General features: G+C 43.2%; 1 protein-coding gene across 3 annotated transcripts in view; it reads left to right on the top strand.

The window, feature by feature from the left end:
* Positions 1-26,376, top strand: part of cdk14 (cyclin-dependent kinase 14) — a 170,162-nt gene that overhangs the window by 65,945 nt on the left and 77,841 nt on the right. For all 3 annotated transcript variants that reach the window (XM_040034907.1, XM_040034909.1, XM_040034908.1), the window contains exon 9: positions 2,308-2,401. In XM_040034907.1, coding sequence (XP_039890841.1) covers positions 2,308-2,401 — 94 coding nt within the window. The remainder of the gene's footprint in view (positions 1-2,307; positions 2,402-26,376) is intronic.

The following is a 26,376-nucleotide window of genomic DNA, read 5'->3' as shown; positions in this document are numbered from 1 at the left end:
CCTGAGTAGCGAAAGAGCGGGGGTCTGAAAACGATGAAGCCGGGAGTCCGCTGCTCTCGCCAGGTCGAGTGACCATTGAACCCCCCGGCTTGCTATCGAGCTGGTGGGTAACAGACGTCTCCGAAACATTGGCGCACTTTTGCAAATATACGATGTCTTGATAACCAAGCATATATTTGAAGTTTACGCAGCTACTTTCTCGCCTGAAAATATGTTAAAAGTTTATTTTGTGATCCAGAAAGATTAATTTAATAGTAATATTAAAACTTAGTAGAGGCCGCCATTGTTGGAAACTGGAATTGGCTGGGCTGCGCTATGAATTCTGGGATATGGTGGGCCACGAAGGACACACCGACCCATCCTTCAAATTCGGGGAAATGAAGGACGCATTTGTCGGCCGCATTTGAAGGAGTCGACGCATTGGAACAGCCTTTGTCGCCTGGCTGTGACATAATCGGCCTTCAAATGCGGCCTCCGGAGGATGCAGCCGACGTTTTGGGACACAGCTATAGCATGTTCTGACTGAGAGACTTCTGAAAACGTACAGCTCTGCTATCACTTCCAACATAAATGAAGACAGGAAACTAAACAGCAGTGACATTTGTAGGGTTACTGAAGTTGGGCTAGCTGGTATATAATGATGTGCTACGTGGTCACTAGCGACACAGCTATGTTAGCATAGCATAAACACAGTGAAGCTGGAGGATGAACGCTGAGTTTTTTCCACTCGATAAAAGTTAATGTGAGGGTTCCTGATGGTTAGAGACAAATGCAATCGCATAGCAGGATGCTGTAAACAGACCAAACTTCAGTCAGGAGAACAACTGAGATAATCCATCCACAACACGAGGTTAGTCATTAATATACTGCAACAACATGGGAATAGAGCAGCTGTGAGAGAATACAGCATTAATGAATCAATGGTACAGAAGTGGAGGAAGCAAGAAGAAAGAGTTGAGTAAAGTTTGATTTATCTGACTGTTTTGTTTACCTTAATGCGCCTTATAATCTGGTGCACCTTATGGCCGAGAAATACGTTACTGGTCTTCCAGCTCCAGGGTGAAAAATATTACAAACTCCTGATGGCGTGACAGACACAAACCTGATTTAGAAGGCTAAAGGAAACATTATGCAGGTTTACATTGAGAACTGGTGAGAGTGGGCTTCAGTTTCTAATAGTGGGCATTATTTAGCAAAGTGCACAAAGCTAATATTGTCACAACAGGTTTTATGTATATCCTTAAAGACTATCCCTGATGAAGGTCCTGATACTCACAGGGCTCAGTGTTGTTGTTCTTGACTTGTATGCATTCCTTATTAGCATTTTTGTACCTTGACAGCGTTTCCTCAATAAAACCAATAAATAACGTGATCGAATCACATTTTCCTTAGCAGCCTATTTCCTGTTACCTGTGTGAAGAATGGAGACATCATTTCTAGCTGGAGGGTCAGTAACTTTGCCAGAACTTTAGAGCTAATAACCTGTCAGGCCTTTGTTGACAACATCATCCAATTTGAGACAAAATGACAGGAATGAATCAAACTGAGAGGAAGGTATAACTACACAGATGAAAATTGTTTTGTGTTATTCTTTTTTCTTTAAGCTGACCTTTGCCCGTATCACATATGCACCTCAGGCAGCAGAATAGTTCTCTACGCTCCAGCAGAAATACTGGATGCTGAGGTTATAGCTCTGTCATGGAGATGAAGCATTTTCATTCCGTAAAATGGAAGGAATGGAGAAGTTTTTGAGGGATGAATTTCAGGTAATCTCTCTCTCTCTCCTTGCATTGAGAAGGAGTGTGCACTGAGCCACGAAGCGAATCTGTCAGAAAAATAGCTCTTTGACAAATGAGCATCGACAGCACAGACACACACACTCTCACACACACTCACACACACTCACACGCACACTCACACACTCACTCACACACACTCACACACTCACACACACGCACTCACACACACACTCACACACACACGCACCTTGGCCGTTCTCCCTCCATACTGAAGTGGTCTTGATATTTTAAGATTTCCAACCTACATTCACAGTCTAACAGCCCTCTGGAAGAAAAGAAATCAATACAGCCTCAGAATGACTTTCACTGTGAGGCTTGTTGGGGTGATTAAACAGTTAGTGTTTTGCAGACTGTAATTAGATGTGAACAAAGGACGGACCGGTCAAATACAACATTTTCCAGTGATGCTTTATTCCAATGTGTTTTTATTTTAGGCGGCACCTGTGAAAGGCTTAAGGACATTGAGAAAAAATACAGGATTTATAATTAGTGTTATTTTCTCCTCCAGGGGAGTGGGCTGCATTTTCATTGAGATGATCCAAGGAGTGGCTGCATTTCCTGGGATGAAGGACATCCAAGACCAGCTGGAGAGGATATTCCTGGTGAGTGACTGCTAAAGTGAATTTGGAATAGCTCTTCTCAGGCCACTGCAGCTCAGGGCTATGGTCAGAACCGTGACACGACCAATCTTTGATTTTCATCCGACCTACTGTGGATGCACTTTTTTTGCAGTCACTGCATGGATCATAGCCCTGAACATATATAATAAATTATTATTATTTTGTATGAACTTGTGAGTGAACTAGTTGGTTACTCAATAACTGTAAGCCTGAGTTAGCAAAGTGACCCCAAACAATGATGACTCCTCCACCATGCTTGATAAGCTAGATGGGGCTTTGGTGTCTTTTCCCCCTGTATATATGTTGGTGTACGCGTTGCTGAAAGGTTCATTTTTGGACTAAAGGACTGATGTGTGTTATAGAAAGGAAAGTTGCTACGTATGTTTTGTCCATTTAAGTTGATTTGAGGGTCCTCAGCTGTGTTAGTGACAGATGGGTTCTTGGGTTCTAAGAATCTCTTTTTTTGTACCAATTAACATGCACGGGCTTTCACTGCAGTTTATTATAAACTGAGGAATACTGAGCCTGGGAGCAGGACAAGAAACAGCTTCTGACAAACATGAATGACCAGAGCTGTGGCCCAGAGCGTTCTCACTCCCGAGGCGTAACATGTCGACGTTTTGTCACGTCCCGCGGCGTTCCTGAGGAACGCGAAAGGAGACCTTCGGCGTTCTTATGGTACGCGGCGGGTTAGGGCTGGAATCCAGTGCAATGACGCTCCCGCGTAGTAGACGTTCCAGCCCTGTATTCCAGCCCTAAACCTAACCTTATCCCTAGCCCTGACCATAACCTTATTCCTGACCTTAACCAGGACTTTAATGATGTTAAATAGCGTGTTTCTAAGCGATTTGAAGAAAAAGAGCGAACATGTGTAGGTTTCAGTCCAGACGGTTCTCATATTTCCTCGTTTTCCGAGGTCGTCATTTAGGAACGTGGTGGGTAGCCGAAAACGTAATATGGTGACGATTTGTCACCTAGCGTAAAATGTTACGCTTTGGGAGTGAGAACGGGTTGGCTGTGGCCTCACGGGACAGAAACAGTGTGCTTCTGTCCTTTTCAGCACTTTCTCCGTCGTTACACTTATTCAGACAAACTGTGTAATCTATGTATACAAAGTGACAACACACACATGCATGGCTGAAAGTGAACAGTCTGTCAGGTCTCCAGTATCATACATGAATATCATACATGGTGCAGTGCTGCTGTAGTTGCAGTAGCCTTAACAGACCATGCAGCCCTGTGTCAACAGACCCTCACATTTAGTAAATGTTGGCGTCTTCTTTTCAGATTCTGCTTCATGCTGACATGATTACACTGTTCCTGTAGAGCCACAGTCATGCTAGTGCTCTCTTATTCTAGTGCATGTCAGAGGCGCTGTGCTGGGTCCATAATGGTGACAGAGGAGACCGTGAGAGCAGATAACTTTTGCTTTGTGACACGACGTGTTATCCTGCTGAAAGGCAGCATTAAAAGATGCTAAACCACGTCCACAGACAGCTACACACAGTCCGTAGTGTTGCTCACACCTTGGTTTCTGCTATTAATGGCCCACCAGTGTGCCAAGCAAACATTTCCCACACCATTACACCGCCAGGAGAGGCTTGGACTGTTGACGAAGACACGTTGGCCCCTTGGATTCATGCTTTTGGCGCCAAATTGTGAGTCTACCATCTGCTGCTTCAGCAGAAATGTAGACTCATCAGACCAAACTACACCTTTCATTTGGTAGTGGCGAGTCTGTGCCCACTGTAGCGTCACATTTCTGTTACTGGCAATAAGTAGCCTGTATCTGCAAGCATTTTCACGCCATGATTAGCTAATTGCATGAATAAATGGACAATTCTTTGCTTTCTAAACACTGAGTACTGGTTTAAAGTTACAGTAATACTGAAATATTGTCTCATAGAACTTTGCACGACCCACAGTGCTGACCAGGTGTGTCCATCTATGGCTAGGGTGCATTTTAAACTGGACTTCCTCCAGCTGGATAGCACGCAGGACGCAGGGAAAGCGAGTTAACGATAAAAACGATTAAAAAAAATAACAATATAAAAAAAAAGATAAAAAACCCTGAAAACCATCAATTTCACACCCAGGCCTCAACTCTTGTGGCCCAGTTTCAAACGACCGGGCTGCAAGAGTTGCATCTACCAGCGCTGATGCAGATGTGGACGCGTTCTGCCTGCCTACATTTGACAGGTTTGAGAACAGATTTGTGTATATGTAATATTTCCAGCCAACACACTCCCGAGGCGTAATATTTTACACTAGGTGACAAATCGTCAACATGTCATGCTTCCGGGCGCCCAACAGGTTCCTAAATGACGAGATCAGAAAAATGAGGAAACATGAGAACTGTTTGGAATCAATCCACACATGTTCATTCATCTTCCTCAAATGTTTTTGGAAAACACTGTTTCACGTCATTAAAGTGCTGGTTAAGGTTAGGGATAAGGTTATGGTTAGGCAGGGCTCTAGACTAACTTTTTGCCATGGGCGTGCCGGTACGCCTAACTTTAAAAAGTTAGGCGTACCGGCACAAAAGTTAGGCGCACACAAATTTTCTAATAATTTATATAATATAATGTGTTTTTCTGGATACACTGTGCTTTTTCAGCATTCAAAGATTGATGACACCGTGTCAGAGCACTGGCTATGAATTTCAGAAGGATCAGGCCTTAACAGAAAAGTTAGCAATAGTTCTTTTCCTATTACAGCTACATCCACTTCTGTCGTGCCTAGGCTGCTCACTAGGGCTGGGTATCATCACTGATTTCTATAATCCATTCGATTCCGGTTTTCAAAGTCCCGATTCGATTCAACTTAGCCTCAGACAGTCAGAAATATTATAATTCTGATCATTTATCAGTACTGACTTCATCAGAATTGTGAACATCACAGCAGATGCCTTTGTGTGAAAGTAACTGAGAATAAAACAGAAAAACATGAAGGAGATTTTCCTGGTCTGGCTTTTTATAGCAGATAACCTTCAAAATATTCTACAATGTTCTGCATATAAAGTTTAAATTTCTTCAGTATTGAACAACAGAAAAAAATAGGCTTTCTTGTCCGAGGTCATTTAAGTGAAAAAAAGAAAAAGACAGCAGCCACAGCGCTGTAAACAACGGTAGACTGGTGGGTAATAAGCGAATGAATAATACAGAAAACAGAGATTGGAGACGGAAACTGTTCTTGAAGTACAGAGAGAGCTAGCTGTGCATGAAGTGTGATTTTAATAGTCGTGGAAGCAAACGGCAAAATTCATGACGCATTGATCAAATGTGAAGCGCAGTTTGCTGCTTCTTTTGCTGCTGGCTCGGTGGATTTTGGCTGGAGAGACAAAACCTGCAGCTCAGAATCAGCGCAAAAAGACGTAATCACAGCGCGGACCGGACGCATCAGAATCGCTAAGCTCCGACAGCGTGTCCGTCTACGGGCCGTCGGGTGAGAAAGCCGAGAAAGACAAAGCTGATTCTGATGTGTCTGTGTTTACGTCTTTGTGTGGAGTCCGTGTACCTGCTCTCATCTGCTGTTTGGTTGTTGTTGAAATGGTTTTGTGAGCTTTAATCTGAGAATCTGGCGTTTCTGGCCAAACACAGTTATATTTAAAAGTCGATTCAGGATTTAATGAATCGATATCGCTTTATTCAAGCTACTCACCTCCCACTTCCACCTGCACTTTCAACTGGACCACGGCCAATCAGAGAGGTCCCGCCCCTTACTATCTCTGATTGGTTTAGTCCACGATAGGGGCAAAATGTGTGTCTGTTGTTGACCACAGGGAAGGTTGCAGGTTTTTTTTTTTTTTTCGCTACCCGAACAGTTGCACAGGTGCAACCAAATATTTTGTTTTAGTCGCACCACTGAAAAATATGGCCTGGAATACATGGCTGGAACGTGTTTTACTGCGGGACCGTCATTCTGAAGTAAATAAAAATGTATTTATATAGCACAAGTGCTTCACAATAAAACCAGAAATACAAATAAAATAATATGAAACAGTAAAAAATATGATTAAAAGTTCATTTGTATAAAAATGTCTTCAGCTGCTTTTTAAAGCAGTCAATGGAGTAAAGACAACAGCAGGGAGTTCCACGGCCTAGGGGCCTGAAAAGCCCGATCCCCACGTGGGACCAACAGTAGCCTCTGACCTGACGACCTAAGTGCTCGGGATGAAGCATGAGGTTTCAACAGGTCAGACATATACTGGGGAGCTTCACCGTGCAGAGCTCTAACAGTTACAACTAAAATTTTAAAATGAACCCTAAAATTTACTGGCAACCACTGAAGAGAAGCCAAAACTGGAGTAATGTGTGGCCTCTTGTTTGTGCCAGTGTATTTGTGCTACTGTACAAGCCAAAGGTCGCCTTTCACGTTCCTCAGGAACGCCGCAGAACGTGACAAATCGTCAGGATGTTACGCCTCAGGAGTGAGAACAGGCTGTTCCAGCAGGAGGACGATCATGGCAGACAGACTCTTATGGCTGGCTCTTCCATAGCCACTGATTTGAGTGGTTCCATGTTCCAGTTGCATTCAGTCACATGAGTGAGACAATATGAGACAATATGAGACGATATGAGACAATGATTGACAACCATGGTTGTCAATATGAACCTTGTTTTGTAAACGTCCTATATGATGTTTGGCACATATATAATCATATAGCTGTAAGTAATTACATCTATGATTATCTATCAATTGGATGGCTGGCATAAATATTTTAAAGTGATGTGAAGTCTCATGAATCCTTTAATCTGGTGATCCCTCCATATAATTTCATCCCCAGTCTCTTAATTGAAGCAGAGTGTAGCAGGGCAGACATAATGGATTTATATTCATAGGCTGAAAGGGCCTGAATAATTAATGTATAAAATGATTGAGATGAGAGTATGGAATAGATTTAACCGGGAAAGGCTAAAGATGCACATCTGAGAACGAATGGGTTTGGGATGAAGGGATGAGGAAAGGTGAACAAAGCCCTGCAGGCAGGGGGGTTTCTTAAAACACAAACAGAAGAACAAGATGAAGAAAAACACGTCTTATTGATTGTCTTTTATGCTAGAAGGGATCAGTGGGGCTTCTGTAAGAGGTGCCGGCCCTCAGTGATCCCCGCTCGTCTCTCAGACTCAAAGAGGCCCAACAGTGGGATCGCTGCTGGCCACACTGATGATGAGGCTCAGCTGCTCGTTGCTTCCCTACAGAGACTTTCCACTCTGGTCATTCTTTGTTTCCTGCCACCATCATGGAAATCCACCAAGTAACTGAATATATGTGAGCCGACACGGTTGCATGTGTACATAAAAAGAGGAACATTTCTGCTGAGATAAACCCAAAACACGAGCTATCCAGTAAAAAGGTCACCTGTAACAGCACAGGTGGTAGTTCTATGGCTCAGGCAGTTCACTGTCATCTGAAAGTGTACCTGCTGTTCTGTCCAGTAGCACCGAGCCTTAAAAGCTGTGGGGCAGCAGTAATTGAACAAATGGAGAGAGAGAGAAATTTTATCAGTTCTACTCTGTAGATCTTTGTCTGTCCTCGAGGACAGAGTCCCACGTCCTGGTTAGTGTTATGTGCAAACGATGCGATACACAGCACAGATTTGGCGATCATGTGATTATCATTTAGACAAAAAGGACTTCAAACTGTTGTTAAAATGTTTTTTTCACACAGTTTTGTTCTAGAGACTTAATTACTATTACTATTAAGACCGTACTGGCATTGCTTACTGATTTAAGTATCTGTTGTTGTTGATTTAAGTGCAAACATTAAGTAGAATCACAGATATTTGTGTTTAAAATACTCTATTACTATTAAAAGAAAGAGTAAGTACTTTACTCAAACAAAAATGCAGAAGAACACTAAAATGTACTGAAAGTAAGAAGGTAGCAAGCAGCTCTTTTGAGGACATTTCTACCAGAACGGCCCCGTGTGCTGTTTAATAAAGTAATGTTAGTACGTGTGAATAGAAATGTTTTTCCAGCTCTAAGCATCCACTCAGCTTCAATTTGTTATGTAGGACAAAAGCAGTGAAAGACATTAGCGTAGCTTTCTTTGATAACGCCGTGGAGGATGTGCACCCACACTGAACATGATTCGAGTCAGGGGCTAAAATGAGTTTCAGCAGGTGGGAAACTGAAGATCAGTGTCAGCGGCTCAGCATGGGGAGAAGAATCACAACTCAACACTTCGTTCTGAGAGCTCCACTAAATTGTCTCTAATACATAATAATAATAATATATAATAATAATACATGCTGTCTGCCATCTTTCTCCATCTCTGACTAAAGTTCGCGCTCACTCTTTGCTGTCCCTGCGAAACGCAGCAACTAGACTGCTAGCAGACACACTGTGCGACAAACTGCACACAAACAGGCTGTGTGTTTATTGATATTTATTGTTTTATACTGTGACCACAACTCATGTGCAATGCCTGTTTTGACAATGTAAGGAGTAGAAAGTACAGATACTTGTGTTAAATTATAGGAAGTAAAAAGTTGTCAGAAAAAAGTAAAGTATAGATATCAGCAAATTCTACTTGAGTACAGTAATCAAGTATTTGTGCTTACAATGATATTAAATTAATTCATTGCAGTCTGTTTTAAACTGGATCCTGTTTAAAATATTTGAAATCATTTAACACTTTTCCCAGTGGCGTGACAGGAATTGGATGCTGCAATGCTAATGCGTGTTAAACTTTAGTGACACACCTGTGTGCCGCACAAAGGTGTGCCGTGGAAGATTATCTGGTTCCACCTGATTAGTACTCCAAGCCACCGGCGTGAGTAACGGGCAGAACAAGTACATTCTCTTCCACTAGAGGGCAGTACAACTACCTGCTTTGATTCAATTGGTTGCCAACTGCCGATAAAACAGAAAAAGACGAAGAAAAAATTACATAATGGATAAATGTTTGACAAAAAAAAGTAGTCAGTCTGACCTGGTCCTGGAGAAAATTCCAACCCAGATGAAGGCCTGAGCATGAATAATGGTCAGATAAAGCAAATAAGGTACACTGGGGACAAACCGAGCCAATTCTGCTGCGCCTTTTTTGTTTGGTGGTGTGCCGTGTGATTTTTCTAATGGGAAATATGTGCTGTAGCTCCAAACGATTGGGAAACACTGCTCTAGATCTTCAGCTTCAATTATCGCACAATTATCTATGGTTTGTATCCATTACAAGTTTTTTAAAAGTTATTATTTGTTACTTTTGTAAGTAAGTAAAAGTAAAACTTTATTTATATAGCACCTTTCAAGATAAAAATCACAAAGTGCTTCACAGAAGCTAAAACCTAAAAATAAAAATCAACTAAAAGCAAGTTTAAAAAGATGGGCTTTTAGCTGTTTTTTAAAAGCGACCACTGAGTCCACAGATCTCAGGCTCAAAGGGAGAGAGTTCCACAATCTGGGGGCCACAGTTCCAAAAGCTTTGTCGCCTTTTGTTTTCAGCCTCGTGTGCTGGACAGCAAGCAAGCCCTGGTCACATGACCTCAGGGACCTGCTGGGAATGTATGGATGCAAAAGTTCACTTATATATGTTGGTGCTTGTCCATGCAGGGCCCTGAAAGTCAAGGTCAAAACCTTAAACTGGATCCTGAATTTAACGGGGAGCCAGTGCAGCTGAATCAGCAGGGGTGTGACATGGGAAAACTTGGAGGACTTGGTCAGAAGCTTTGCAGCAGCATTCTGAACAACTTGCAGACGATCCAAAGAGGCTTTACATAAACAAGTAAACAAAGAATTACAGTAGTCCAGACGAGATGAAACAAATGCATGAATGACAATTTCTAATTCGGAGCGCGATACAATGGGACTCAGCTTAGCAATGTTTCTCAAATGATAAAAACAGGAGCGAACCAAAGATTTTACATGGGCATCCAAAGTCAGAGCTGAGTCAATACTAACACCAAGGCTCCTAATAGACGGTTTTGCAAATGTAGCAAGTGGACCCAAGTTTTCCATAACACTAAATTGTCAGACAATTTCAGCAGTTTATAACTATTTCAGCTGCATAAGGTGCCCGTTATGGTCTTTAGCTAACAATTTCAGCTGTTTATTCAGTTTTTTAACTGTCATCTTACACTTAATGGTTTTGTGGCATTTGCCTTAACATTTATGCAGTACTGCAAACAGTTGTCACCACCAGGATTACTTTTCCTGTAGCTCTTTTTTCTTCCACAGTCACTTTAGTATTGATGTTATCATTAATACAATACAATACAATTTTATTTATATAGCACATTAAAAAAAACACAGGTGTGCCAAAGTGCTTCACAGAACGAGTTAAGAGCAATAATAAATACAAATACAAAACACAAAATACAAATATAATATACTAACAGGCGGGTGACATAGCTAACCAATAATACACCAGGCGTAGTAGGCACAACCCAAAAGGCTGAAGGTTAAAACATTATAAACATTAATAAAGTGAAAAAGATAACTTACAGTACACTAAAAATGCGAGCTCTAGGAGGCGGGAAAGTTTTTAATCGAGATTTAAAATATTGAATTGAATCAGACGCCCGAATAGCTAGAGGGAGGTTATTCCAGAGGTAGGGTGCGACAGCAGCGAATGCGCGGTCACGTCTGGTCTTGAGCCGAGATCTAGGTCGCACCAGGAGCATTTGGCCTGATCTAAGCGCTCTCCCAGGGGTATAACAGCTGAGGAGATCCGTAAGATAGCTGGGCGCGGTGTTATTTATGATTTTAAAAGTGAGCAATAAGATTTTAAAATCAATACGAAATTTAATAGGGAGCCAGTGCAGGTCGGAAAGAACTGGAGTAATAGACTCAAACCTGCCAGTTCCAGTTAAAAGACGCGCAGCCGCATTTTGAACGAGCTGCAGTTTGTGAATAAGGGCAGAATGGAGACCAGTGTAAAGGGAATTACAGTAATCTAATTTTGATGTAACAAAGACATGGATACGTTTCTCCAGGTCCTTACATGGTAAGTAGGGCTTGGCCTTAGAGATTAGACGTAGTTGATTGAAACTCGATTTAACTACAGAGGACACATGTTTGTCCAACTTGAAGGAACTGTCCAAGACAACACCCAGGTTCCTCACGGTGTCAGAAAGGGAGTCAGCAAAGGGCCCAAAAATACCAATTAGTTCAGCCCGAGAGGAGGGAGTATCAAAGATTACAGTTTCTGTCTTCTTATCATTTAGAATGAGGGAATTGCTCAGTAGCCAGATTTGAACTTCATTCATACAATCGGAGAAGTGTTGCAACGATGACGTGACATCCTCAGCTAGTTCAAAATAGATTTGAATGTCATCCGCATAAAAGTGGAAAGAAATATTGTATTTATCAAAGATTCGGCCCAAGGGTAACAAGTATAAAGAGAACAGCATGGGACCCAACACAGACCCCTGGGGGACACCAGAGGTGACAGGGGCAATGGAGGAGGCGTAGGTACCCATGGTGACAGAAAAGGACCTTTCTGAGAGAGAGGATTTAAACCAGCTAAGGGCACTGCCCGTGATGCCCACCAGATGCTCAAGCCTCATTAAAAGGACATTATGGTCCACCAAATCAAAAGCAGAGGACAAATCAAGCAAAATTAACACCACAGGGTGCCCTCAGTCACCAATTGAGAGAAGATCATTAAAGACTCTCAGTAATGCAGTTTCCGTGCTATGGCGTGGCTTAAACCCTGACTGAAAATTTTCCCCGATATTATTTGCATCCAAATAAGTTTGAAGTTGGGAATGAACAATCTTCTCTAGGATTTTAGACAGAAACTGGAGTTTGAAAATGGGTCTAAAGTTAGCGAGGTCATTCTGATCAAGGGAGCTCTTTTTGAGTATAGGTTGCACTACAGCGTGTTTATAACAGTGACAGGTTAATTAATGATAAAATACAGGGCCCGATAATGTTAAACCCATCTTTAATAATGCGAGATGGAAGGATGTCATGAGCAGCGTTTGAGTTTTTTAGGTGATCAGTTATACCCTTAAGAGTAGGGAGTGAAACTGGATCAAACTGATTGAGGTTAGTAGAGCATCGTAATGCTGGGGCCTGACTCATCACAGGGGGGTGTGAGACTCTTAGAGATAAGATTCTGCCTGTAAAATGAGTTAAAAAAATTTTCACAACAGGCTAAGGAAGCCAATCTAGGCGTTTCAGGACAAGGATTGGACAATGAGTTAAAAGTCTTAAATAAAATACGTGGGTTGTGACTATTATCCGCAATGACACCCGACAGAAAAGCCGCTTTAGCCAACTTAGCAGATTTCTGAAATTCCAGGTGGGTCCTGCGAACGATATCAAAAGACACCTGGAGCCTATCTTTTTTCCACCGTCTCTCAGCTTGGCGGCAAACGCGTCGTAAATCGCGTAAAGAGTCATTTAGCCACGGCTGAGAGCAGCTTCTAGGTCGTTTTACTTTCATAGAGGCCACAACGTCCAGTAAAGAGGAGCCGGTAGAGAGAAAGGAGTTAGCAAAATCATCAACTGAAGAGGGTGTAGAACGATCAAAGTCAGGGAGAACAGATTTGGAGAAAGCAGCCGAAAATTCAGCCACAGTCCCAGGATTGATTATGCGCACAAGACGTCGAGGACCCTCAAAGCTCTGGTCCAATTTGCATAACTCAGCATCAAAGATGACTGAGAAATGATCGGAGATTCCAATGTTGCTAATGTCCCTGATACAAATGTCCAGTCCATAAGAAAAAATCAAATCAAGGGTATGTCCTTTAAGGTGGGTAGGTGCATTAACCCACTGAATTGGAGTCAACTAAGGCTAGAAAATCCTTGGCAAACACATCATCTTTACAACAAATGTGAATGTTAAAATCACCAGTAATAAGAACACAATCATAATTTAGGTAAAGAGATGCTAAAAAGTCACCAAAGTCGTTAATGAAAGTCTTATTATATTTCGGGGGACAGTAAATCACAACACAGAGAGTCAAGGGGGGACCAGCAAGTTCCAGCAGCTGAGCTTCAAAGCTAGGGAACATAGGGGAAGGCAGGTGCCGTACTCAGAATTTATTCCTAAAGACCACTGCCAGTCCTCCACCCCTGCCCGAAGGTCTGGGTGAGACTCATCGGGACGAATCCAAGTTTCCGTCATGAATAGTAAATCCAGTCCTGTAGCAGTAAAAAAATCGCTCACAATAAGTCTTACTCGTCAGCAACCTAACATTTAATACCGCCATCCGAGTCGAAGTCGCAGTTGGAAGCACGTCTCGGGCGGCATAGATTGCCATAGCACACGCCGCCTTTAGGAGGCTTAATCCAACACTGAGCCGGCAAATAAACCACTGGGGCGGCAGGGCGGGCCTGCAACTCAGCATGGCGAATCCATCAATGCCTAAACAATCTAAAGGTAAAGTGCTCCCAGAAAGTCGGGGGAAGGCGGAGAGCATCCACATCGACATCGAAGCCAGCCACATACCGTGCCTTTAGGTAAGCCTTAATGCGGACACGGACACCACTCCGTTTACCCCTTTTCCTGTAGCGTCTCCTGTGCGAAGGAAGCGGAGATCGGCGGTACGTTCCTGAGAGGTGATCCGTCCGCAGCAGAGTGGTATCTCCTAAATTCCACCACGGGTCCAATCCATGGAAGTATGACCCGTAAGTATAGGGTGGCCGGAGACTTAAGAGTAAGCCAGCCATAAGTTAGCAATGCAGAGCCACCTGAATAGCATATTAGCAGAAAGGTAAGAAGCAGCAGAGAGCAGTGGAGACGGGCTGCCGAACACACTGGCGCCATCTTCCTGTCCAAATCCAGTGTGTTTCCCCTTTCAGTATCATAGTAATGGACTAAAGGTCAGGGCCACAAGCTCTATAGTCTTATAAAAGCCATTTCAACCACGTAGTATGACAACAAGCACATAGATATTTAAACAGGGGTTCCTATAAAACAAGCCTGAACGTCTTCTGTTTTATTTAAACAAAACTTCATTTGAAATGCAAAGCGAATATATTCCACTGGCTAGAGAGTGCTCGCCATTTCTTATCCAAATCACATTTGCTATTTTGGATTCATGTGTATTCAACTGTCAGCAGGCGGTAAAAGACAGGTGAATATGAAAATGTGCAGGTATGCGGCTTGGCGAGGCAGTATGTGGATCACAGCATTAGCTCACCTGTCAGAGTCGGCATTGACATTTCCATCCATCCTGCTGGCTCTGCTCTGCAGCCCTGTGCGTTCGCTGCCAGCCTGTCAGACAGGTCAGAGTTTCACGCACAGCCTCAGAGACTCATGTGAAGGGCACCCTCAATGAATTATGCGGAGTCAGAAGCATCTTAAAGGCCATGTTGTTTGAAGACAGGCAGAAGAAAGGTCAGCTTCCATCACTGTTTGAGAGGCACCCTGCCAGGAGTGGAGTCGGCACACTGAATGCAACGTGATGTCACGGGTTGACCTGGGGTTTTCTCCTTAACCAAACCATCAGCGGGTTAGTTGCTTCTGAGTGGGAAAGCAAAAGTTGAGTGATGTGTGCTGCTGTTATTTTAGGATCTTTGAGTTTGAGCTAAACTTTGTCAACATTTGTTAAAGAAGAAGGCAGATTATTTATAACGTAGATGGAGTAGATTTGTATTTCACTAAAGAAGGAAAAATATTTCCCTTGATAATGTGACAGATCAGTAAGCTTGCGTTTCACTCACCAGATGTGCTGAGGTCTGAACTCTAGCATTAATCTGGGGTTAAGGAACACAAGTAGTAAGACTAACAAGAGCCAAATTTGGTTTTGCTTTAGATGGAAAGATGGATAACAGGAATGACTTGACTTGGCTGGAATGGGGTTCTATGGTAATTTTCAACGTCAGTGGCTTTGGGGTATGTTTAATGACTTATCTCTGAAAAGCCTGCTGGTTAAAAACCCCGTTCAACAGCACTAATCACATGTTAGAAGCTCGTTTTCCATTCCAACAAAGTGATGCTCATATGATTGATTCTCATAAGCGTATAACTAATCTATTAAAAATACATACGAGTAGTTTGGGTTCGTGGACGCTGCCATGTTCCCCACCATATTTGAAAACATTGGTTGGGAAAGAGATCTCCTTTCTGACTAATGGGATTTGTGGTCCGTCTCTAGCCAGCCATGCAGAATGCCAACGGCAGAGGAGAAGAGAATTTGAAGGCATTTTGCATGGCATGGAGGGACGTTTAAATTCATGTCTGCACAGACTCAGACTCCACATATGAAGCCTTATACCTATGTTTTTTTCATCTGAGAAGGGGTCCCCTTCACCAAAGAAACAAAAATGCAAATGAAAGAGACGACAGTGTCTTAATAAAATGTCTCAAGCTTCATCTCCTGAACTGAGGTCAGGGCTCAACACATGAAAACTTACATAAACATGCTTATTTATTCTCAGTATTGTCTCAGTTGCTTCTTGTCAGCTGATCATGCATTTCATCTCCAAACAGCTGACACCCATCAGGCTAAACAACAACAGCTGGTTATTATCCCAGCTAATGTTAGGCTCAGCTGTCGAAAAAAACACTTTTTCTCTAATAAACAATAAACATTAAAAATCACATAAGCCTCAAAGTCCAACAAAGTTATATCCACTAGCAAGCAGCAGCTAATAAAAGCTAACAGTGGCTAACAGTAGCCAACAGCAACTAAAATAGCAGCGCTTACTGACAGCTCAGTACTTCGCTGTCACCAGTCAGAAGTGCAAACCAGTATCACAGCTAAACGTGCCTAAACGTCCATTTCACGCTTTGTCTCTCTAAAACGTGAAATGGACACATATGCAGAAACTGCATTACTGCATTCAGAACTGACATCACCAGCAGGGGGAGATAGTAGATTTAATAGTATAGTATATTTAATTTGAGCAATTAAGAAATCTCCTCTGCTGTTACTGCAGATTACTGCAACAACTTCTGCATGCACGTCCTTTTCACGCTTTGGCAAAGCATGAAATGGACATTGTGTCTATTACAGGCTTTGCTGTGATATGAGAAGTGACCTTCTTTGTCTCACTGACTCATGTTGGACTCTTTCACAAAGCTTTACAGGCTCCTCCAGCGTAAGTAAAGGTGTGAGCTTCTCACTGGGCAGCTGAGACTGACAGTCGCTCATAGACAGGGAAAAGCTCCAGGATGGATCTGGATCCAGGTCAGATATTATTAGAAACATGCTACCTTTGGCCATTATGGGGCACAGTCTAAATTACATTTTTTTAATCTCTCTTGGCTGACTATAGCTAGCATTGTGTGAATTGGGAGGGGTAAGAAACAGAACTCGTTTGACTGCAATCTGCTGACATCTAGCCATGAAAATTTTGCACATAGTAACTTTCATTTTATGAGCAATTTAATCTGATAGGAGTCAGTTGATGGGACGAGTGACGGGAGAAGGGAGCGGGAGATTGGTGCTGCGGCTGCAGTGATGCAGACGCTGTACCGCTCTGTTGTGGTGATGAGAGCTGAGTGTGAAAACGAAGCTCTCAGTTTACCCATCGATCTACGTCCCTACCCTCACCTATGGCCACGAGCTGTGGGTAGTGACCGAAAGAACGAGATCATGGATACAAGCGGCAGAAATGAGCTTCCTCCGAAGGGTGGCTGGCCTCTCCCTTAGAGATAGGGTGAGAAGTTCGGCCATTCGGGAGGGGCTCAGAGTAGAGCTGCTGCTGCTCCACATTGAAGAGAGCCAGCTGAGGTTGTTCAGGTATCTGACAAGGATGCCTCCTGGGCGCCTCCTGGGCGCGGTTTTCCTGGCATGTCCCACCGGGGGGAGGCCCCGGGGCAGACCCAGGACACACTGGAGAGATTATATCTCTCGGCTGGCCTGGGAACGCCTTGGAGTTCCCCCGGACAAGCTGGAGGAGGTGGCTGAGGAGAGGGAGGTCTGGGCTTCTCTGCTTAGGCTGCTGCTCTGCGACCCGGCCCCGGATAAGCAGAAGAAGATGGATTAATCTGATAGGCAGGTTAATGCATACATTTGGAATGAGTCACATGACTACACCTCAGTCACATGACTAACGCGTCCATTTTCCTTGTCATTCTTGTGATGCATTCAAAGTGCAGGTGTAGCGTTGCAGTTCTTGGGCGTCTACCGAGCCGTACAGAACAGGAGCAGGCATGTTTGCATGTTTGCATTTTTGGGGCTTTTTTATGTGGCAGGTAAATTCAGGAAAAAACATGTGAAGAAGGTGATGATACTAATTCAGGAAATTCTATCTTTTATATTAGCATCATGTTGTCCAGGGTGGAAATCAGTCATATAGTTGAATTAATGTGTCTAAATCTGAGCGGTCTATAGCAGGGTAGTAGAACAGCCTGTACTTACGTAAAAATATCTACTGGAACTCACAAAACAAATTACTATAAGACTTATTTCTCAGTAATTCTTCTCCTGACACTGCACCGTTACACCCAATCCTCCACCTGCCAAATCCCAGTCTAATCCCTGCCTACAGTCCTGCCCTTAAGTGGTTCACTGATGACCCGGTGGATGTTAAAAGTTAACATCAAAAGTAATCCTGATATGTGCTGTAGTAACATAAAAGCCCACTCGTGATAATTACCCGAATGTTTAAAATGCATCATTAACAGGCACTTTTTTCTCACACTCGAGAGAATCTCAGAAGAGCCGAGTAGATCTTGTCTGAATCTCTCATTTGGCGCCCAACAGGAAACGGCGTGCTTCGCACATATTCCTACTACTAGAATTTCTCTGTTCATATGAGCGTGCTGCCTGAGTAGAGCGTGCAGCACATGGAGCACATCTTTCCGTCTGGCTGGAAGGTTAAAGACTTTTTCATTCTCGCACTCACCTCCATCAGGAAGTGTGTGGAAAAGTTCAGGTGTAGTCGGCTGATCTTAATAATGCATGTGCCATGTGGTGATTTAAGTCCTGTCACGAGCACAGAGGTGTGAGTTACAGCTGCAAATTAGCGCTTGTCTTTCACTGTAGATCTTGACCTTCTTTTAGAAATCCTGTTCTTTGATTAAGGGAGTGTTTCTCAAACGTTGTTAGCGGCACAGCTAACAGGGAAACTGCCTGCAACAGCAACCCTTTCCTTCGTTACCTCTCGTGCTCGCTGATAACCAAATAGTAATGAGCCTCCCGTGACTGAAGGATTTATTAATAAACCCCAAAATAGCTTTTCTGTGTGTATTTTTTTCTAACCCATATTTTTGTCACGGGCTGATTTCCCTCTAATACCACACCCCCGCAGTGTTATTATCTCTGACAGCATTATGCGGATCCAGTGCTTGTCACCGTTCCTACAGCTCTCTGTGCACGTCGGGCTTAGCGAGGCGGAAACGCACACTTTCATTTATCCAAAGTGCTTGTTTCAGATGCGTGCTGCTATCTTTAGTGTTGGAATAACTGTGGTCATGCAGTCTGTGTTTGTCTTTAGGTATTAGCATGACTCTCTCTCTATACCGCTGTCTCACACACACACAGACACACACACGCAGAGTGTGTCTGTGTGAGAATTAAAATTGAGGTAGACGAGGCAGAGGCACAGTGGAGCTGGTTAACTAGCTGTCAGGTCATAAAAGATTGCGTCCGCTGGAAGATCTATATGAATATGGACAGGTCTATCTGTAGGAAATAGGCTGTCAGGCAGAGGTAAATGTCTCAGTGCAAAAATGTTTGTGTGTTGCTTCTCAGAAGACACCAGTGCGCCTCCTTCCATTAGTGTGAGTGAAACAGCTGTTGTTTCTGGTGAAATATGCCCTCAGACAGCCACGGGTAATATGATAGCTTATGTTTGTGCGTAAGACTCGCTATTTACTGAAATACACTGGCTACGTTTACATGATCATAATAATCTGATTATGGACATTAATCAGAGTGATGCATTGCTGCAATTAAGATGTTTACATGTTGCTTATCAGACTGTTTCATTAATATCCTCTGCTCGGCGTAAAGCCATAAATGCCACCTCCACAACACGGTGACGGTTTCCCTCTAATATAGGGGATGTACCCTAAATCTAAACTGTTGTTCGGTTCTTATTAAACTCTGCCCATCCTTTTATTTCCATCTCAACAGAGCTTGTACAAAAGTGTTTCTCAAATGAAGGCTTGCCAGTATTAAATAATAAAGAACTACCAGAGATGAAAACCCAGGGCTTGATTGTTTCTTTTAAGTATAGGTGCTAGGGTCTTTGAGAGATGCCAGCACCGTTTTTATTGGTATCTGGCACCATTAAAATGATTCTAGACTAGCTGTTAGCAGTTATCAGTAGACATGTGATAGCTTGTACATCTTGTGACGTTTCTGGTCCCCAGAGAATGAATACACGTCCTCTTGATTTTTTTTAAATGCTAACTTTGTTTTTCTTAGTCATTCCAACCTGGTGATCAGCGTTATTTTACAGTAAAATAAAACTTGCTGTAGATGCATTTGGAGGTACTAGGGATAGATAATCTACTTGATGAATTCTCTACTGAAGGCAGAGATTTAAGACGTTACAGGAGTTCCAAACGTGCGGCGGCAGGAAGGGACAGGTGCAGACACACTCTCTGAGGCATTACCATGAAAGGTTAGCATTTAGAAATGCTCATAAGGATCCAACAGTGATGTTGGACGTGTCACTGTCACTATATCGAGTCCAAATTTAACTGATCATCCTCAGTTAATTCTTTGATGATGAGTTTGTGAGCTAACATGCTAGTTTTAAGTCTTATTTAATACAACACCTTATTCATTTTGTAAGTTACTGTTGCCATTAGTGTCCAGCAATCCGGTCTTTTAAGCCTGACGTCATTAGCCAAACTCCGCTTCAAACAAACACTGTGGCATCACTGAGAATTAAAAACTGTCTAAATTTTTTCATCTGTAATAAAATGATCAGCGTTGCTGCTTTACCAGGTGTAACTATGAAGTTTAACATCCAGGCATCCATGAAAACAGGATTTATTACATTTAACAGAGTTAGAAGTTAGCAGGAAGTTAGCTCGCTAGTTTCCATCTAAACATGATACAGTGGTCCCTCGCTATATAGCGGTTCACTTTTCGCGGCCTCGCTGTTTCGTGTCTCCTGTACAGTACAGAATACGTTCAGCTTGTCAGATTTACATAAATCTTCGCTAGCAGAAGGTAACAAGCACAACAGTGTCGACGTCAAAGGATTGTAAGGCGCATTAAGCGAAACAAAACAGCGTTGGGTCTGTGTTTCCACAAGCCCCGCTAGTTTAGAGACTTATTCATCATGAAGAAAACAAGACAGTCAGCGATCGATCGATTTACTTTCAAGGGAGGCCTCGTCGGTATCTCAGGAACGCACTTCGAACCCTACCACAAAATGACCCTAAATCCGGCCTCCGCTTGCTGCCTTCTATTGGGAAAACAGTTCACACGATACACAGCAAAAGCACCTCCCACTGTAAAACCCCCCAATGGTTCTAAGACAAGGCACTATGTGTGTGTATGTGTAAGCACCTGTATGTATGTGCAAGAACGTGTGTGTGTGTGTGTGTCGTGTGTGTGTGTGTGTGTGTGTGTGTGTGTGTGTGCGCATGACTTCCTGCTCACCAAGCAGATCATAAAAGCAGGAAGCTTACAACACAAGAAACAGATCTTTCAGATAGCATGCATCTGCAATAAAACCTCCCCCAGCACAGAGTGGCTGGAGAGGTGGTCAGGATCAAAGGAATGTCTTGATCCTATAGACTGAACTAAGACCTTACAAATTTAAGAAACACAATGACAACATTCAACAATTAGACTTAACAAACAGTCAGATAAGTCAAACTTCACTCAACTCATTCTTCTTCCTTCCTCCACTTCCGTACCATTGATTCATTAATGTTGAATCCTCTGGCAGCTGATCTATTCCCATGTTCTGGGCCTGAAAACACGGTTTGATCTTTGGTTTCATTCTATAATTACTGGACTTATTTTTCTACAGAGGTTTGAACTTTGAGAGTTTAAACAAGAGAGAAAAGTGTGAAAATGGTCATTCCTGTCAGAGAAAAGTGTAGAAAGTGTGTAGTGAGGGGTTTTACAGCCTTAAAACATCTATAATAATCGTAAAAAAAATAAAGTTCACCTATCACGGGTTATTTTTAAAACGACGCAATAAACGAGGGAACACTGTATAGCATGTTCTGACTGAGAGAGTTCCTGGAAACATTCAAACGTACAGCTCTGCTGTCACTTCCAACATAAATGAAGACAGAAAACTAAACAGCAGTGACGTTTGTAGGGTTACTGAAGTTGGGCTAGCTGGTTTATAATGATGTGCTACGTGACCGCTAGCGACACAGCTATGTTAGCATAACATAACACAGTGAAGCTGGAGGATGAACGCCAACTTTTTTCCACTCGATAAAAGTTAACGTGAGGGTTCCTGATGGTTAGAGACAAATGCAATCGCATGGCAGGATGCTGTAAACGGACCAAACTTCAGTCAGGAGAACAACTGAGATAATCCATCCACAATACGAGGTTAGTTATTAATATACTGCTGCATGGGCTGCAGTTACATCGTAAGGGTTTAAAAACTGAGCTTTAAAATGAACAGTGGTGATAAAAACCGAGAGAGGCTGACAGTGATCACTGACTGTTTTAGGGGCTTGTTGAGATGAAATAGAACAAGATACAAAACATTAAAACATGTTAAAAACACAACGACCTTCATAAACACAGAGTAGTTTGGACCTGGAAGCAGGATTGATACGTCGTCACTTAACAACTGGACAAAGCAATGTGACTCCATCACTAGTTTCAAGTCTTCTTAAATACAGCACGATGGTTGTTCTGTAGGTCACTGAGAGTAAAATACACACCAAAGTCCGAGTTAGATGGTGGCTACTTAGTGGTCGACGTGTCCCTTCCATTGTTGCTTGGATTGTATCCTCCCCTCTTCAGTCACTTCCACCTCTCACGGGTCACAGTCAGATTTAAAAAATCCAAGTGGCCAATGAACAAATCATGAGCCAAATGTCTTTGGCTCATGATTTTGAACATCGCCACAGTGTTGAGTGACATGATTTCGGCTGTATCCATGGTTTATATGCACTCAGGCTTTTTAACTAAGATGTGAACTGTAAGGAACCTTTATAACATCATTGGCAGCCAGTGGAACCCTTTGAACCGTTTGAACATGGTTCCACACAGAACAGCTGTGAAGGAGTTCATTACAGCAGTGCAAAGGCACCGCATGGTGTCCAGAGGCCTGTTTATTTTGAGTGTGTTCCTGCTATGAAGTGTAAGCCGGTGCACATGTGAGCTGATCTACTCTCAGGAGAGAGCGGGAGGCTGCTGGGGAGATAAATAATGCCATTTCACCACCAGCCGCTGTGCCTGTGACATGAGCATCCATCTGCTGAAACCCAGACAGGATAGCCAGGGCTTACTGAACACATTCCACCCCGGCGCAGTGGGAGACAGCTGATCCACTTGGCTCTGGTTCTGATCCATTTGACCCCTGCCTGGAGGTGACCCCAATCTGCTTGGCCGTGACCAGGGATGGAGAGGAGCCAGGGGTGAGACTTGGGGTTTTGGAGCAGAGGAGAAGATGAAGGCTGGGGTCAACTTTAGGACAATGGCAGAGAGCAAGGAAGGGAAAGTGGAGGAGGTGGGAGTGGGATGAATCCTGTACTGGGGTCAGTGCCGGTGCTTATACGTGGATTAAAGATTGACCTCCCCCGAATCTCTAGGAACAGGAGGGCGCAGGATAAAGTTCCTGTTCTTGGTTTGGGTGGTGTCTGTTTTTTTTCATACACGTTTATTTCTAAGCACATTTAAAAATACCACCCATTGGCTAAAAGTACTGTACCATTAGTAGAATAAAACAACTTCAATAAAAGTAATGGGAACTCAGTCTGGTCAGAGAGGTAAGGACCAGAAGGCAAAAGGTTTCAGTCTTCCCATCTGATCAGGTTTTTTCCCCGTGCGATTTGTGACCATCGACATTCCTTCTAGTCAGAAACACATTTCCAGGTGAATAGAGAGGCAGGATAGGAGCGGTGGAGTTGGAGCAGCTTTTAAGGGTAAATGTTATCTTGCATAATACTCAGTTGACGGTTATGGTATCACTGCACTGTGTTGTGTTGCTGTACTGGAGGAAAAGGCATTCTGGATTTTACAGATGTGCTTGTTGTCTGCAGGTGTCAGGGTGCAGGGTCAGGAGAAGCAGCAGTCGTGCTTCAGGCGGGTTCACATTAATGCTAATGACACGTTTGTGCTCGCTCTCAAACCTGTGACGGGTCTATGCTAGAACACTAGAATGGTGACGCTATACTGTATTTTCGGGACTTTGTGACGTCGTAATGAATTCACATCCTTTGGTGGAAGGATCTACAACAGCGGTCTCCAACCTTTTTTGTGCCACGGACCGGTTTATGCCCGACAATATTTTCACGGACCGGCCTTTAAAGTGTCGCGGATAAATACAACAAAATAAAACTAGTACCAGTACTGAAAAAAAGAAAATTTATTCATAACACACGTGAAAAGACCCAGGAAAACCGAGTTAACGATCAAAACGATAACAAAATAACGCTGAAAACCGATAAAAACCCTGAAAACTATACATTTCACACCTGAGCCTCAACTCTCGTGGCCCGGTACCAAACGACTCACGGACCAGTACCGGTCCGAGGCCCGGGGGTTGGGGAGCGCTGATCTAGAGTAACAACAGCAAAAAGTTAGGTCCAATCTGCTGGGCATGCTGTCGGATCCATTGGGGATGAGAGGCATGATGTGCAGCATGATGGGAGAAATCAACACTTTCTACATGAAAACTTAAACTGGGGATAACAAATAAGAAAACCTTTTAACTTTTTTTATCTTTAATGTTATATTATAACCTGTAATTATGCTGCAGATTATAAATCTTATAGTCCACACAAAAACACTACAAACAGTAAATGGAAAATGAGATCGCCTCCACATCATTTTATGATGATATTTTTATCATTGTGTTTGTTGTTTAACCTGAGTAACACTTTAACACTCACAAACTGGACTGTTTCTCGCATCCAGCAATACTGAGGAAGATATGTCATTCACATTTAAATCACCAAATCTGTTTTGTGGAGAGAAAAATGTTTTCCCTCGTGTACGTGTGCTGCTCTGTGTGCAGGTCTGTCCAGCACAGCACTGACACACATAGCATGTCTGACACCAAGAGCAGCAGAAGCAATTGTTTCCCAGTCGGGCTGGACACACACACACACACACACACACACACACACACACACACACACTGTACTCTGCAGTATATCACTGTGATATCAGAATCTGAACTAATTCACATTAACTGCAAGAAGCAGGTTATATTTAGTCTTTTGTTTTAAACGTTTATTAATTTCAGGTAAATAAATCCTGTTTTTAGCTTTCGTAGCACAGATTAGGCAGGACGAGCATCTTGTAGCCCTCCGGCTCACTCAGTCTCAGCCTTTTTTTAGTTTCATATGTTGCAGTTTTATAAATATTCAGCAACAGTAGCACTGGGTAAAGCAGATTTATTTGAGGTTTCATTATTCCTGCGCCCCCTTCTGGATAGATGAAACTATGCACCTGGTTTCCACACCTGCTCTGCAGCAGTTCCAGCTGGCCCTGGCCTGACTTTTCAAACAGCACTCCTGGGTCTTCAGTAGAGGAAAGTCTAAGAATATACTCTGCTGCTCGGCATGGAGATTTTGATTTTAGAAGACATGGCTGATCCTTTTATGATACTAAGTTCACATTATGGGAAATGTTTTCTGAGTGTGACCCATGGAGAAACTGACTTACTGTCACCAGGGGGCAGTGTGCAAACAATCAGAGGTTGTTTTTGTTGTTTTTCTGTGCTTCTCCTGTAAATTCTGCTCTTGATCCAGTGTTGGACGTACACACAGAATCATCCACAGCGAGCCACACGCTGTTCGGCTTTGTGGGCTGAAACAGGGAGCCGTGGAAAAGTATGTGGTGCTACTGCTGTGTGGGCGACGCTGGCTTGTGCCGTTGTTGGTTCATCAGCCAACCACTGCGAATAGCGAGCTCCTAACGTTCAATGAGAACCACTGAAAAGCGTCCTCTGCACTCTCTGATGCTTTTCTCTCCGATGTTTCTCCCATTCTTGATAAACTCTGGACTGCACAGGTGCACATTTGCATCGCTCCTCTGTGGCCTCCCTGTAGGCTCTCCATAGACAGATATCTATCCCAACGCTGTACCGCAAATTAAGCATAACCCATCCCAGATATGCCAGCTGTCTTGTTCACTGCGAGGAGCCCGTTTGACCCGTTCATTGTCTCGCCACGTCTCTCTAACCTCTTCATTCTGTCTGGCAGCATGAACAGAATTAAGAGCGTCGCTGTGTGAAGGTCAGACATACTGTTTGTGTCTGGCCAAATGGGTGGTCTGTAACCTCGCTGCTGGGGGGTTTATTATATGTATGTGTGGCAGAGTATGAGTGCAGCGTGCAGGGTTGTGACCTGTGACCTCACAGGGAGTCTCTTTATATGCTCTGTCTTTGTCTCCATACACTCTCCACACATTCCCTCATATTCAGAGATGTGTAGAGACCAAACCTGCCCCCCTGATGGATTATCCCGTCCTCCATTTCAGCAGGCTGTTTCATATATCCATTACTCTATATGTGCAGGCATGGCAATCTACTGCCTGAGCAAAGATGGAGGGGTGTGGGGTTTTATTTTCCCATGTGGGATATACAGAGGGGGGATTGTGCCCCACAGGAAGCAAGCAGCCGTTATTTGTCCAAAACATCCATCTCTGCGCTGAAGTTGGAAAAGCCTTGGAGCGAAAGTAGTAGGTCCTTGTGACTGACCTTCTTTGTTCCATTTTTGCTTGTGTCATCACATTAAGACTGAGCTTAGAATGTGCCCGAGAGCCGTGAAGCTGTGAGCGCACACATGTGGTCTATTGTCTTTAAAAGAGCATCGTCGTGCACAGTGGCAGTGATGAAGTCAAACGTCATCATCACCATTAAAGAGTTAAAAAGTAAAACATGACTACTATGTGGTGAAACAGCTATATTGATAGCTTAACAACAAGATCTGTGAACTGGAGACGA

This window comes from Simochromis diagramma, unplaced genomic scaffold (assembly GCF_900408965.1).
Source record: "Simochromis diagramma unplaced genomic scaffold, fSimDia1.1 OVJJ01000084.1, whole genome shotgun sequence".
In the NCBI taxonomy this organism is placed as follows: Eukaryota; Metazoa; Chordata; class Actinopteri; order Cichliformes; family Cichlidae; genus Simochromis; species Simochromis diagramma.
This window is presented reverse-complemented; position numbering and strand designations above follow the sequence as displayed.